Below are 15466 nucleotides of genomic sequence, written 5' to 3'. Positions count from 1 at the left end.
TCTCCACGGTGACCATGCCGAGTCTGCCGCTCCTCACAACACACGCAAGGGTGCATTCAGGGTCATTGAGAGTCCCAGAGGTCAGGAAGTGCTTTATTATACACTGGACCATGTACGATTCTGTTCTCTTTGAAAAGGTGACGGCTGGAGGATGCTGGAAACCAAAACAAGGCTCAAATTGTTTTGTTTTTTAAAGGCTTTTCACGTGATTAATCTGTGAGGCACTAAAAAGAAAGAAAGGAAAATGAATTCACTGATGGCTGGAGGAGATCTCGCCGCTCAGTGACAGCAGAGGAAACTCTGGGCCTTGTGTGTGGGGCCGATTAAGGCTGGGAGGGGACGAGGGGGGCAAGATGACGCCTGTTTAGCAGACGGATCCTGAGTTCCGCCCAAACACGTTTGTTTTTGAGCTAATTCACGATGACAGCAAACCAAGCACGGGTGGCGGCGGAGATTTGTCTCTCAGGGTTAATTAGGGTGGGGGGGGGGGGGAACACTGCGCATGCGGCTGTGCTGTGGGAAAAGGCGATGTCATGGGCTTCTCTGTCACCGCCACTGAGGACAGGAAAGGGCGTAACAGTGGGGCAGAAGGAAAAAAAGGGCCGCCAATATTGCGGAAATTTCTGGTTCCGGTTGCATCTCGAAAGCATTGTTGGGAAGACAATGTAACCGAAGCAGCCCTCCATCCTATTATTAGTGTGACTGGCAGGGAGGAAATATTAGAACATGTCCTCACTCTGCTTGGGTTGGGGGGGCGGGGGGGGGAGCGGAGCGCTGCAATACACTAAACACGTTTGTATAAAATGACCTTTCACTTTTATCCTCCTCGTGCAACCAAACATACGTCGCACGTCTCCGGCAGCACGCCAATGCTGCCAGCGTCAGCGCGGGCCAATGAGACGGCTGGATGTACAAAGGAGGCGGGGGGGGGGGGGGGGTGAGATGGATAAGCGTCCTCGGAGCAGCGTCAGGGGTGGGCGTGTCTGCATCGGCCCGCCGAGCGGCGCTGATGTTACCTCCACCCTCCCCCAGAGGTGTCACACTCCGGTCTCTTTATGCGGGGATGACATCAGCGCCTCGACTTATCACCGTGAGGTTCAGTGGTGAGTGTGCCAGGAGCTTCAGGGCCGAACCGCCGTCTGATTGGATGGCGGTGGCCCCCGGCCGAGGGAGACGAGCTACAGCTGTGACATCATCGATGATCTAGTGGTTGTGTGAGTTACGAGGGCCTGAAACCCATGCGCACTGTTCCAGATGTGCTCTCAATGAGTGGTTGATGTCCTAACTTGTCTGAGCGGCTCCTCCTCAACATCTTCTGTCCTACTGAGCGGTTTAAAAGAACACCTGATGCGTATTTATCATCTGAAGGAGAGCCGACGAGGAAGGCTCAGCTCAGGCGGGCACCAGACCTTCTCTCGCTCTCGCCTGGGAGAAACTCGACAAACAGGAAGTCAGACGCCCAGGCACTTCCTGTCTCCCTCCAAATGGGCCTCTTGTTCCCAGCAGCGGCGCGCTACAACGTACGGTGCATTTACAGACCATACAAAGCCTCCAGGTCCAGTGTTTTGGTAGTGAATTCCGTCTCACCCTCTTCCTGCCAACAACTAGTGAACAGATCCAAACACAATGAAACCATTATCCACTTGCCAATTGGGCCACCAAGCAGCGAGAGTATATAATATTTTACTTAATGGGTTCTTCCATGCCTGGAGGGCACCTGCTGCCACACACAGACACGCTAACCCGACTGCACGGCTGTATTTAATGTTTGTCTTCTCATCCACAACAGCCCATTTTAAATGGATAATCTCTCACAGAGGGCACTTTGGTTGGCTAGGGTAAAACATTAGCTCCAAATGAGAGGGAGTGAGCGTGCATATAAGCTGAGTGGGTAAATCTAAATGCGGAGGTGAGGCTAGCGCAGAGCGATCTCTCTGCTTCTCCTGAGACAGCAGGAAAACATACACAGCCATCTTTGCACGACCTTTAAAGCGTTTGCATTTGTCATAACAAAGCAAACCCCCGCTTGATCCAATAGCGTGAACCTAACTTCAATTGCGACATGCAATTTCAGAAATGTATCCAACTTTTAGCTGTACAGACGCAGTAAAACTCCACAACATGTTAGATACGCCCAAGCTGGGACCTCACGTATGTATAAAAACAAACACACACATAAACCTTGCATTACGTAACAGGACCCATGTGTGTTCTGCCCTCTGCAGAGAATGATGAGGAGGTGAACACAGAAGGGCAGCACTGACAACAATCTGACCTGATTGGACTTCCATATGAGAAGCTCGCGCAACGCATGCCCTGACAGTCAGACGCCCCAGGTAGGGTGCATCTGCCCTTCATTCCAATCTACAGGCCTCCAGGTTGGAAGCTGGAATGATCTCTTCCATGCTCCCAAGGTGTATAAGTCAAACTTCAAGTTTTATTGCTACCCTTAAGAGGAATGTCTGCTGTCTGCAGAGTCAGCAACAGAGCAATCTACTGAACCTCTATGCCAGAATGTCTCTGTAGCGCTAAGCTAATGAGCTACACCAAGACTCTTGCTAACCAGACACATGTTCCTCACTCACTTTCAATTTAAATGCAAACAAACTGTTGTATCCAGCTAGTTTGTCCTCCAACATGAGCTACTGTTTATAGCCAAAGCACAGGAGCTCAGGGCACAGAGGGCTGCCTGGGGCCGAGTTGAGGGAGAACCTGTTTGGATAGGCGTGTCTTGAAAACATTCATCAATCGCTCCACATAACATCAGCGCGAGGTCGCCTGATTAGGTAACTGCGATAGCGAGGGAGAAGGAATGCTAAAAATAGACGTAACAGCCCATTTTTGACTTAATGAGGCTGTGAGACATTAGTGCAGGGCCCACCCTTGTCTGAATCCTGACTGGGGAAGAAAGGGGGGGGGATACAAGTCTTGCATTCATCAAGCGTCTGAGTGTATTTTACCGTGACTTACAGTATGTGTAGACACACACACACACACACACACACACACAGACACACACAGACACACACACACACAGTGGGTTGTTATTCATTCCAGGGGTAGCCCTGAAGTGTAAACATCGTAGAGAATTCTAATCTAATCCAGCTGCACGGTGTGTTACTATTTTACACCCTCCATACTCAAAGAACCAGAAAATTATATTTAGCCTTTACGTGGCAGTTAAAGCGGTTCTAACTTCACCCCACGACCACAAGGAAGGGCGAGCACATCCAGTCTCTTTCCCAGCCTCATCTAAATCATTAAAACTATTCTTTCAGGGTCAATAACCTCTGGATGCCAACTAATAAGTCATTCCCGTTAAACACGCACGTGTCTGCTCCATCTGCAGCGAACCGACGTTAAAAAAAACAAACTGAGGTGAACAGAACGAGAGCAAAGTCTGTAAAGTCAATGCGCTACAGTAAAAAAAACAGAAAACTGATGGCTGCCTCCCCCCGTAGGAACAGTGTCCAAACAAACAGTGCCGGACAGCCAAAAGGACACAAGGACCCTGAAGAGGAGGGGGAAAAAAAGTTTTGGCAAGCCTGGCTGACGGGCTAACTTGGCCTGGTGCCATTTCATTCCAACTAATGTCTGAAGGAACCATATAACCACCGGTATTACCGCCCTCAGTCCTCCTCCTGCACCATTATCATCCTTAACGCCGTTCCTCCATCCCTCCTCCTCCTCCCTACAAGTCAAAAATACGCCGTGCGTCTGACAACAGCAGAATCTGCCGTCTGCAGCAGCAGCAGTGTCCTCAAATGCCTCCTGCAGCGACAGCAGGAACAAATGCAAGGTCAACACAAGCCCACATAAACCTGAAGAACAGTTAACACCCCCTATACAGGGAAAAAAGTAAGAGTAACTTTTTAAACTACCTATAGAAGAAGCAGTCGCAGCACACCAGGACCCCCATCCAGCCGGTGGTGACGAGGCTCTCGCCCGCAGCACCTTTCCTCCGTTTCACCACCTCCGCTCCACAGACCCGTTCACAGGTGCAGCAGCTCCTGCGCCTGGACACGGGCGCCGTGTCATACAGGACGCTCAGGAGCGGAAACAATCACCGAGGAAAACCAATAAACAAACCCCCTGAAAACCAAGAGGCACTTCTCAGAATGTTTCCTCGTCTCCCTCCTTTCCAACTACTGAACTGCCTCACGCTCGCTCACTCACTCACTCTCTTTCTCTCTCTCTCTTTCTCTCTCTCTCTCTGCCTGCCTCTCTCTACCCCCCTCCCTCCATCGTTTGCTTGTTGGCCATCACTTGAAAGGCGTGAAGATTAGCTTGGCAAACAGAGTCATATAAACAAACCGCCGACTACTGGGCAGTACCGGTCGGATGGCGGGGAAGGAGATGGACGGATAGGTGGTGCGTGTGTGTGTGCGTGCGTGTGTGTGTATGCTAAACAAAGGGGAAACATATCACCTCCATCTAGTGCTGAAGGCTGTTGAAAGTTGAAATCTCAGGACGGTTAATCTGCAGTTCAATGACACGGACAACCTTTTCATATTTGGTGATATCTGACTGATGGTTAATGGTCAACCGATAGACAAACACCCGCCCCCTCCGACAAAAACAACAAAAAAAATCCACGCAGGAGGATGCAGGCACACGTGCCTGCGTCCCGACTTTTCATTCACAGATATGATGCAGCAGTATAGGATGGGGGGGGGGGGAGAGACAGGCCCCTCGGACGAGAGCCAATCACTGCAGAGAACGGCTGAGACGGCGAGGACAAAAAAAAGGAAGAAAAAACAAAAGGTGAAGGTCAAAATGAAGAAGGGCGCCTTTCTGCATCTATTTATCTCAGCTTTCAGGGTGTTTGGGATATTTATTTATGCATTTAATTTGCCAAAACACAAGAACTGCAGTTGACGTGTGTGACGTGAGAAGTGTGTGTGTGTGTGTGTGTGTGTGTGCGTGCGTGTTGCCGCAAACAGACACCAAAGGCAGAGTTAGCCGTCCGTGATTGAAGGCTGCGATAGCACTAAAGGTGACAGAGAAGCTAACTGCAGCCTAAAACAGCAGAAGGCGAGGGGGGGGGGGGGGGATCACCTATAGAGCACAGCGGTTACGTAACAACCGCAAGGGGCCGTTGCTGCTCAGCCGCCGGCCCGCATCTGCTCCGCTCTCTCCCAGATAAGCTGACAATGCCGGAGCCCGGAACAGCGGTTTTACATTCCATGATGTCATCCTGTGACTCCGCCCCCTCCTCCCCGAAGGTTTCGTCACCAGGAGATGCAGCTTGCAGACATTAGCCTTTTTTTCCCCCCCATTTAATTACCTCACTCTTCTCACCTGCACACACAGAGCGGGGCGCGAGCGTGCACGTTACCATGGATGACAGAGGAAGGCTAATGCGTGATTGGCTGCACACTTCAGAGGGAGAAACACATCTGAGGGAGGAGGCTTTAAAGCATCACTCTTGCCATTTAAGACACAATGCAAGTGCACGTTGAGAACTTTTTAATGCTGTTTTCACACTACCTAAAAATCAGGATGTGGGTTTTAGGTGTCAACTAGGGCGGAAAGCCAGATGTTGTAGAAACCAGCCAAAGAGGAAAAGGAGGAAAGTCTGAGAAGTGAACCAATCACCCACCAATCTAGAATCCAAAACACAAACTCGTGACTTAGAGAGACACCACGACAACCAGAGAGAGGGGAAAGGACCTGCCGGGCAGGGGAAAGCTCGGACTCGTGACCGGGTTCTGAAACGCTGGGACACAACAGAGGCCGCTGCATTTAGTGTCTGGGAAAAGTGGGTTAGAGGGAGAGAGGTTGACACACAGTTCACATGATTCACGCTGCTACACACACACAAGTTGCTAGGTGACGCTGTGGCGAGAGCAGGATATTTCCCCTGTCACAGAGGCGCAGAGCGAGTTGACGGAAAAAGAAGTGAATGTAAACATCAGCTTGCATTTTTCCTGACAGGCATGAAAGTGAACAAAACAAAGAACTGCCCCCCCCATCCCGCCCTAAAAGCAAGAATGACTGGTTTCTCCCAGCTACCCTACAGCGACATCTTGCCACCATCAGGAGTGGTCTCGTCTTCTACTTCCAGACTATTAAATCCTCAAAAAGAGCCAGAGAGAGACCGCTTCCACTCCACTCCAACCATTCTGCTCTGGTTGCTCTGGTGTTGTGGTCTCTGCTCACCGCAAGTGCAACAACTTGACTTGTGTCGCCCGTCTGAAGGGACAAGGATGTGTGTTTTTGTTTTCTGGAATGGGGGTGAAAACGTCAGCATGGACGTAAAAAAAAAAGCCAGCGACGCCTTTGTGCGTGTAAAAATAAACAGGGAAAAAAGATTATTCCTAGTCACAAAACACAAGAAAATAAGAAGTGAATTTAGGAATCAGATCCCTTATAGGCATGAAAGTAATTGTCTAGCATAAAAGGTTACCGTTGATCCAATGCTTAGTTAGATCATGACAATATCAGATTTAATAGACCTGTATTTTTTTATTGTTATATTCATTTGACCCGTATATTGGTGTGAATAAATCACATCGGATTTACTCCCGGTTTTGGAACAATAGCAGCGGTGTGTGATGAAGCTTTTACAGCTTTGGACATTAAAAGTGCAATAAAGGCACAACAAAGTCGCGGCGAGCTGCTCATGAAGGAGGGAAAGCGGAGCGTTTCGGAGCCGAGCCGCGTCTCCTCCCTGGAGCCGCATGGACGCGGAGCTGCGCACGCCTCTTACCTATTCAGCGTGTAAGAGCCGTTCCTCTTAAACCTCATCCTGGACGACAGGAAGCGGATAAAGAAATCCAGAATTGACGGCGGTTCCGCTTTGTGTCGCACCCCGAAAGTAGCAAACGTCGCCGTTTTGTCTCCCTCCGCGTCCTCGGCGCAAACGGGCTCGGAACAATACAGACTTGCTCCCCGCAGTCCGCTCACACTTTTCCTCCCAGACCTCCTGTTCCTCCTCCTCCTCCTCCTCCTCCTCCCCCTCTCTCTCGGGGTTTAGTGAACGTGGGGCAGGGTCGAGCGAGTCGTCACCCTTTGGTTCCCATCAAACCCAGGAGTTCGCGTCGGTGACGTGCGGCGCAAGTTGGAGAAAAGCGCAATGATGAAGGCGCAAAGTCTGGCGGAGCCTTTGTGTCCGCGGCTTGGCTGACGTAACCCGCTTTGGTTTCATGCTCAAACGGGGGAAAGAAAAGAAAAGAGAGAAAATATCCACGCGCACACACGAGCCCCTCCCTGCAACGACAGAAGCCACAACAGAACACCGACCATCCAGCCGCTTCCACGGAAATGGGTATCGATTGTCCCTCAACTCTTCTGTCTTTTCTCCTCTCTGAGGATCTAAACGGGTTTATTCCTCCATGTGCTGCACGCAAACCAAGCTCCTGCAGCCCGCCACTGTCACACAGTGGAGGCTAAGAATAGGGCTTAATGCAATTTCAATCCAAAGTCCTCTCCTAAGTGTGTGTTTTTCTACATATCACATGCACGTTACATTTCATGACATGGAGCTGAGAAACGAGCTTGGAGGTCCGGGAATAGCACCTGTCAGTTATTTTAGGTGCTGCTCATGAGGAGCGATTAAGCTACAGGGGCTATAACTGCATTCCTTGTAAACATAATGGCCCCTTTCCCACCAACAGTTCCAGGAAAACTAATTCCTGGTCATCGACGTGGTTTGTGTTCTGGAAAATGTGTTTAAATTTGATGACATATAGGGGAGTCGTCTGGTGGTAGGTCCCTCCCTGAATGTTGTGGTCCATCTTATCATCTGGTTTGAGCTTCAGGAACTTTTCCTGATTTTGGTGGCTGCATTGACGAGCAGAACGCACCACCAATCAGAGCTCTTCGGCACATTAGCCCCGCCCCTCCAGAAATGCCAAAGGTTTTTAAAATCTCAAGGTAAATTAAGAAAATCCTACAGTGGAAAAAGGGGCACTAAAGACTTTTCAGCAGGTTAACGAGCACCAAAACAGCACAGAGATCATCCTCCTCCTCTCCTAATGCCAATTAAACACCTTTAGCCGACCTTTTCCACGTGGGAATTCTGGCGTCCTCTCTGATGACGCCTTGAGTGGCGACGTTAAATGAGTCGCAGGAATGTTAAAGTGCAACGAGCGTGAGAGGCGGGGCGGTGGAAAGTGACAGCGAGGAGACGCGGGGATGACAGCGGCGGGGCCTCGCGGCGGAGAGCGCTCTTCATCGCCACGCCTCACGGCCTCCAGCGCGCCCGGGGGACGCCGGCTGGTTCCTTCACGCGAGTCGGGATGGCTTCTGTTGCATCAAGTCTGGGTTTTCAAGAAAGGGAACAGGGGAGTAGGAGCAGAACACCAGACCGCAAAAAGGAAAAAATGGGAAGAACAGATGTGCGTTACTGAGCCAACTGGGGGAACACAGGCAGAGAGGAAGATGGAGAGCAAAGGACTCAGACGTCAGTTTTAATCTAAAAACTACCCAGAAAAATATTTTTGGCACACTTGTGTTGATATGTCTGCAGTATGAATAGAGCCAGCAGGGCAGAGAATATTTAAAGCGACCCAAACTTAATTTCAGGGTACGAGACTCCACCTAATTAAAGTCAGAGCTTCCTGATCAAAGCAACAAAGGAAGAAAGAAAGAAAAGCGACAAAACATGTCATTATTTTCTGCGGTGGGTGGTTTTAGTGGGACCGAAGCAGAGAGAAGAGGGATGGAACCAGGGTTCTTCAGCATGACATCATCGGTGAGAGTGTGTGTGTGTGTGTGTGTGTGTGTGTGTGTGTGTGTGTGATTCCTTTAGTCCCGCAAAAGCACTTAGCGTTGGTTTCAGTGGCTCCGAGCTCGTTTATTTGTGCAGGAGCAGCCTGGCACCAGAAATGCTGATCAATCGCACCACTGCTGCACTGCTCAGTCAGTGACTGCAGAGCTAAACAAGAGCCGGAGGAGGAGGAGAAGAGGAAGACGATGGAGGACAGAGAGATGAGGTGAGAGAGGAGGAGAGGAAGACGGTGGAGGACAGAGGTGAGGTGAGGAGGAGAAGAGGAAGATGATGGAGGGCAGAGAGATGAGGTGAGAGAGGAGGAGAGGAAGATGATGGAGGACAGAGAGGTGAGGTGAGAGAGGAGGAGAAGAGGAAGACGATGGAGGACAGAGGTGAGGTGAGAGAGGAGGAGAAGAGGAAGATGATGGAGGACAGAGGTGAGGTGAGAGGGGAGAAGAGGAAGACGATGGAGGACAGAGGTGAGGTGAGAGGGGAGAAGAGGAAGACGATGGAGGACAGAGGTGAGGTGAGAGAGGAGGAGAGGAAGACGATGGAGGACAGAGGTGAGAGAGGAGGAGGAGAGGAAGATGATGGAGGACAGAGGTGAGGTGAGAGAGGAGGAGAGGAAGATGATGGAGGACAGAGATGAGGTGAGAGAGGAGGAGAAGATTCTGCAGAACGAAGGTCCATTCCTTTCCTCACTTCATTAAGCTAATTTGAGCGTGCCCCCCCCCCCTCTTGTTTTACGGTCCCTGTTATCTATGCATCCCTTGCTCTCTTCTGGGGGCCCTTCTCCATCCCTCTCTTTCTTTTCAGTCCTTTTCTGCAGTTCCCTTCGTGTCAGGGCATACTAATGCAGCAAAACACGCCACTTCATGCCGGCAAAAATGTTAAAAATGCTGACAGACGAGAGTTAAACGTCTTCAAAAAAACAAACCCTCTTCCCGCCTGTGGCGAGGAAGCTTCCAGAACACTGAGACTGCAGCTCCTCCGGATTCAACTGCAGAAACCCTGAACAATGGTGCATTAATGCACACATATATGGACACACACACACACACACACACACACACACACACACACACACACACACACACACACACACACACACACACACACACACACACACACACACACACACACACACACTCTAACTGCAGCAGACGAGCAGGATCTAAAGGTCCCCCGGCATGGCGGTGACACTTCATCGAGAGCAAACATGGACGCCGTCTGTCTCTTTCACACAAACACGCACGCAAGATGTGCGTCGCTATAAGATGCAAAGATAACGTAGAGGTCAGAGTTGGGTTCAGACCCCACATCATTGCCCTCCCATCCTAAATACAACACTGTGTTTGTGTGTTGGGGCCAGGCTGGGGGGAGCCTAAGAAAGCCTATATATAGGCCTGTGTATACATACTGGCGACGCCAGGGGCCGACGGCTCGGCCTGGGTGTCCGACCTTCGCTTACAGCCTATGTGGAGGTGTTGCTGTTAAAGCCTTTACATGCTCTACGTGTTTGCAGTGTATAGTCGGCGTTTCTGTGTTTAGCCGCTATTTATGCTAGTTTTAACGTCTGGATTTGCAGCCACCAGCATCATCTTTCTATATCTAGCCTGCTTTACTAGTTTCTGTTGAGATTCCAGGAAATTAAAGGAGCCCTCGGCCCCGTGCTGCTTGAGGCTGAGGCATTCTGGGAATGTGGGGTCCAGCATCACCCATGGAGAACGGGCTACATACACAACCGTCTTTAAACGCTCCACACAGCAACAACGCAGTGACACAATTCGTTAAACCTCATCAACTAGTCAAATTCATGAGTGGTCGGCATCCGTGGGAGTATTCTAAGCAGCTTCATACAGCAGACTGGGTCTAAATCGTCAATTGATCAGGTCTGAGTCATACAACTGGCCAGAGATGGGAGCCCGCCGCCTGCGTTGCTATGGCGCCACCTACTGTGAGCCGGAAACATTGCACCAATGGTGGAAGTGCTCGCCAACGTCTCCATCAGAGGTATATTTTGTTGTTACGTAAATAAAGGCTCTGCACCTACAATTAAAAGTCACGGTCTGGCATTGCCTACTGCTGGCAGGTGTTTAGTGAGAGCTGTTATGTCACACTTCCTGTTCCTGGTGGACCAGGTATCAAATGTTCCCCGTTGCATCAATTAATACACACAACAAAGAGGGCAATATTAATCTGTAACCTGATGTAAGTACCCTGACAGCCTGAGGCAGCAGAAGACTCCGCAGCCAAGGAAACGTGAGTATGTGCTGCCCCCTCGTGGAATGGGGGAAAACTACAGGATCTAAGCATGCCCGCAGTGGAGCTCGAGAACGTTGCACAAAAAAGGAAGCAGAAGTAATGCTTTGACAGAAAAGGGATTTGACATCAATTATAATTATAGTAAGCTACAAGACAAAAGAAAACATCCTTATTTTTCTGCCTAGTGTGTGCCGCAGCGTTGGCGTGACCTGTCCTGATCTGAGCAGTCTGATGTGTTTAAGTCAGAATTGAATTATCTCGAGACTTGTGCTTGTAAGGAAGTGCCTCGGAAATCGGGGGCACGTTTCGCAACTTTGGACGCAATTGCTTTCACCCACAGACAGTGAAGGGGACGCGGAGGCCGCGCGGGGAACGCAGCATGTGGCGCGTCACGCCGCTTGCTTCGCCAACGCGAGGCGGGACTTCCTGCGAGCGGCTACAGCAGACTCCCGCTGCTGGTGGAAATGCTGAACAATGAGGAGGAAGGCTGCAGGACGGCACAGCGCCAGACGGTTTCCAAACAGAACCGAGACGTGCGGGTCAAATAATCAACGCACAGCCCAGAGGAACTAGAGTTTAATAAAGTTTAGGGCCAGTGTGAGCGGCGCCGAGCCCAAATGAAAGCCACAAGGCCCCAATCCGCCGCCCAGCGCTGCTCTCTGCCTCCGAGCGATGCGCAAACTCAGCCGAGCGCATGAGAACTCCTGACCTGCTGTTCCTCTCCGAGAGGAAACGGATGTGGGGACCGTCTCCGCGCCTCTCTCTCGTTTTCATTCTCTCCGACTCGACAAGCGCGCCAACCTTCACGTCAGCTGGCGAGGAACCGCTCGTGGAGCAGCTCGCCCGTGCAGAGAGCGCACGTGCGGGTCCTCATTATGCCGTTAAACCTTCAGCGTCTTTAATCACCTTTAATCTGACGTCTGGACTTTTATGGGAGCGGCTGTTTGAACATTCAGGTTCACGTCCGGCTCATTTACGAGCACAAGTTGAACAACTTCCTGTCACTCGGGTTGATAAAAATAGCAGTTTTCACACCATTTCCTCTCTTATCTCGCGCTCTGTTAACGATAAGGAACATTGAACCATCTATCGCATCAATTTAAAACACATTTTTCCAAATAATTCGGAATTTATGGCCACGTCTGGAGGCGCCGTGCATTAGTCATGTTAAGCTAACTTCCCGGTTTAACTGTCAGCGACCAGCACGACCTTTTAGGCGTTGCGTAATGGCTGCCGCAGACGACACCGTTGGCCACTTTTCAACCAGCCTCCACACCTCCAGAGGTGAGAAGCAGCAGCAGAAGATAACGAGACAGCCCTTTAAAGACAGGTCAGGAGAGCACGTGCGGCGCGGTGCGGCGCGGCGCCGCTCTCCTCCTTCCATCGCTCTTTATGTAGGCTAATCTCTTCCATCACACCTCCTCGCTGCAGCCCGCTCACTTGGCCTCATTTAACCAGCTAACAGCCTGTAATGCTGTAAATCAGCAGCACCTCTAATCTGTAGTCGCCCGTTCTGCTCCGCACGCTCCCCCTGATATATGACGCAGCGGCTCCCAGCATAAGGCCGATTGTGGAGAGATCCTGATGGAGATGTGGGTCGGAGCCGGAGCCACGCTCCTGTAAGGGGACTCCTTCCTTTTATTCCAGGGGCTCTCGCCCCGCTACGCCTTTTCCCCAGATTCATTCCAAACTAATCAGGGGTTAAAGGTCAGCGTTTATCCCTTGTTCCTCTCGATGTCCGAGCTTCTCTGAGCTGCAGCTTCTGGCGCCACCGGGCTGCTTCCTCGCTGCCAACATCTGCCGTTCCACAGAAGACCTTGGTTGATGAGAGGGCTTTCAGAAAGGTCATGTTCACGTGCACAATACAGCTCCTGTGATAAAGTACAGGCCCATATGTGCGAATCACAGCCATACGGCAGGAATGTGAGCACAGGCGTGTGGAGCATATGGCTGCTGGTGCTAACCTGTCTGTAGCATCTTCCTCTCATCTTACCCACCCCATCGCTGCTGCAGTATTTCTCCCCTCCACTGCGTCCACGTATCCAGTTACGCTGCACGAGGAGGGCGGCGCTGAGATGTACTGGGATTTTCCTGGTTTTGCCAGACAGGCGGGCGCTACCTCAGATGGCTAGGCAGACTGTGGTGAATATGCTAGCATACCAATTAGCATAGGTGAACTTCTACGTGGCATCTGTGGCCTCCTCCCTTCTCCTGTTTAAACCTGTCCACCACGCCCCACGACACCACTCATCGTGTGTCATGTGTCACACCTTTCTCTGCACCCCGGGAAGAAAACTATACCCTTTAAAAAAAAAAACACACACACACACACACACACACACACACACACAACTGGTCACTTCTTCCAGTGGATGGAGGAAAGGAAAACCCTTGCAGATAAAGTTACGGAGTTAAAAGAGGTAAATGAGGCAATCAGGATGCTCAGCATCATGACAATACCCTCTACTTCCTGTTTAAAGCAGCTAAACAGGAAGACCACAATTAAGTCAAAGGTTAAGAGAAGCGTTCTCAAACGTGGCTTCACGATCACATGGTTCACTTCTCCGACTTCCTGTTCGGATCGCCTTCAGTCCCTCCGCCCTGTGTTTTGAGTTCAATCACATTTAGCGAAGCCACGACACGGACCGATCGCCGTGCGCGGCTGCGCTCCCACACAGGTGGGCTGCTGCCAGCTCAGAGATGAATGAGAGCCTGAGGTGGGTGCTTTTAAAACGCCAGCGCTCCACTTCCCCGGCCGTGCTGATCTCTAATCCAATTACGTTGCGAGCAGCCTTCCAGCGCAGCCGCAGCCACCGAGAACGAGCCCAGCCATTTTAAACTGATGCCAGCAGGCCAGCAGGAGCCCCGCAGGCGTTCTCCCCTCATCCATCGCCTAAACCTGTCCTCCAGACACCGATCGGGAGGGACTCTTTTCATCCCTCTTTAGCTTTTCTTCCAGAGAAACATCCCGATTACACGGGCAGGGAATGCGTCCCGACATGAACTCGGAGACGGCACCTCCCACGTGTTCTGAGGGGTGTCCGTAGCCATGAATCAGGGCGGCAACAACAACAGCGCTACTTCCTCCTGCGGGGTGGGGGTGGGGGGGGGGGTCGCCCTGTTTTGGCTAAAAGTCTTGAGACAGCCTTAGCTGGCAGTGGACCATGAACATGATCCTCCCTGACAGACCAGCAGCAGCTCGCAGGCCTCTGGAGGCCAGCCCGTCTCCTGAATGGACCCATTTAAACTGGGTCCGGCGCGGCCGCTCCGACAGTGTCCTCGTTTGGGTGATGAGTAAACACAGAAGGGCGTAGGGGGGGGGTGGATGATTGGCTGTGACCTTCCCTGACCTCTGTCCGCCTCTTCCCCCTCCGTCTGGCTGCAGTCGTTACGAAACAGCGCGGTTGCCGGGCGGTAGTTCCAGTTCGCGGCGCTATAATCTGGTGTTGACAGAAAACACCTTTTACCGCCTCATAATAAACACGGGAGCATGTTTGCACGAGCGCTTCTTTAATCGGAACAATTATTCTTTGTGTCCAATCTCTTGTGACAGGGCCCGTTTGGATGAACCGTCCAGACCACCGCCAGCTCCGGCTAAACTAAGCTAAGCTAACAAGCGTCTTCATAAACGAGCGGGTATTAAGCTAAAGGGCGTGCCCGCATTCAGAGGCAACAATTATCTGCCTGTGCACTTCCAAACTGCCGAGTCATTCCGGTATCTCGTACTGCCGCAGAGGAAAGGATAAGAGGGAAGTGCAACATCTCTAGAGAGAAGCCAGTAGAGCCGAGAAGTCCTCGCTCAGCAGAGCTGTGTGATCTGGCTCTGAGGCTGTTCGCTTCCATAAAAACCGTTGAATGGAGCCTCAGTGATGCACGCTGATATCCCAGAACGCTCCGGAACACAGAACTGCGTCCTCAGACGGTCAGGATTCCCTGCTGGACAAACAGGAGCCTGTAAAGTGAGCGGCGTGAACATGTAGCACGGCGACAGTTGCTTTTAAGGCCCCAATTTGTCCCGTTTCCTCGGAAACAAAGGACAAAATGGACCCGTATTTTCTTCAGTGTCTCACAGACGTTACGGAAGTTGACAGAAACAACCAGAGAGGGGGGAAAAAAAGCTGAGGAGCAACTTAGCTTAGCTCGGCAATACGGAAAAAAGGTCACAAACAAAAGCGATGAAAAACCCCCTAAATATAACACAAGATCGCAGGTTTTTACACACAACAAACACACCCCAGCCACAGGCGCTTCACGCGTTACTAGATCCAGACGCGGCTCTGGTGTCACCTTCCTGTGAAACCTGAAGTCACCGACACCTCTGAAGACCGAGCTGTGGCGCTGAGCTCTTCATCGTCAAACCTGAAGTCTGAGGACAAGGGTGGTGGACGAGGACAGGCCTGCTTTCAACTGGATCCGTTAGAAGCAGAGTGCAACCACAACTGCCCCTGATTTATTTATTTATTTATTGTCTTTGGCGAGCTGCCC

The 15466-nt window shown here is 51.2% G+C and overlaps 1 protein-coding gene across 3 annotated transcripts in view; it reads right to left on the bottom strand.

The window, feature by feature from the left end:
• Nucleotides 1–15466, bottom strand: part of mob2a (MOB kinase activator 2a) — a 35215-nt gene that overhangs the window by 15917 nt on the left and 3832 nt on the right. Inside the window, exon 1 of one of the 3 annotated variants that reach the window (XM_011607260.2) lies at nt 6713–6940. The exons of 1 other annotated variant lie outside the window; for it this stretch is intronic. In XM_011607260.2, the coding sequence (XP_011605562.1) occupies nt 6713–6750 (38 nt within the window). In that variant the 5' untranslated portion in view covers nt 6751–6940. Of the gene's footprint in view, nt 1–3881; nt 4618–6712; nt 6941–15466 lie in introns of those variants that run through there. One more of the 3 variants, XM_011607259.2, reaches the window with a different exon arrangement.

This window comes from Takifugu rubripes, chromosome 9, assembly GCF_901000725.2.
Source record: "Takifugu rubripes chromosome 9, fTakRub1.2, whole genome shotgun sequence".
NCBI classification, from domain to species: domain Eukaryota; kingdom Metazoa; phylum Chordata; class Actinopteri; order Tetraodontiformes; family Tetraodontidae; genus Takifugu; species Takifugu rubripes.
Note: the sequence above shows the minus strand (reverse complement) of the source record. Positions and strands in the feature narration are given on the sequence as shown.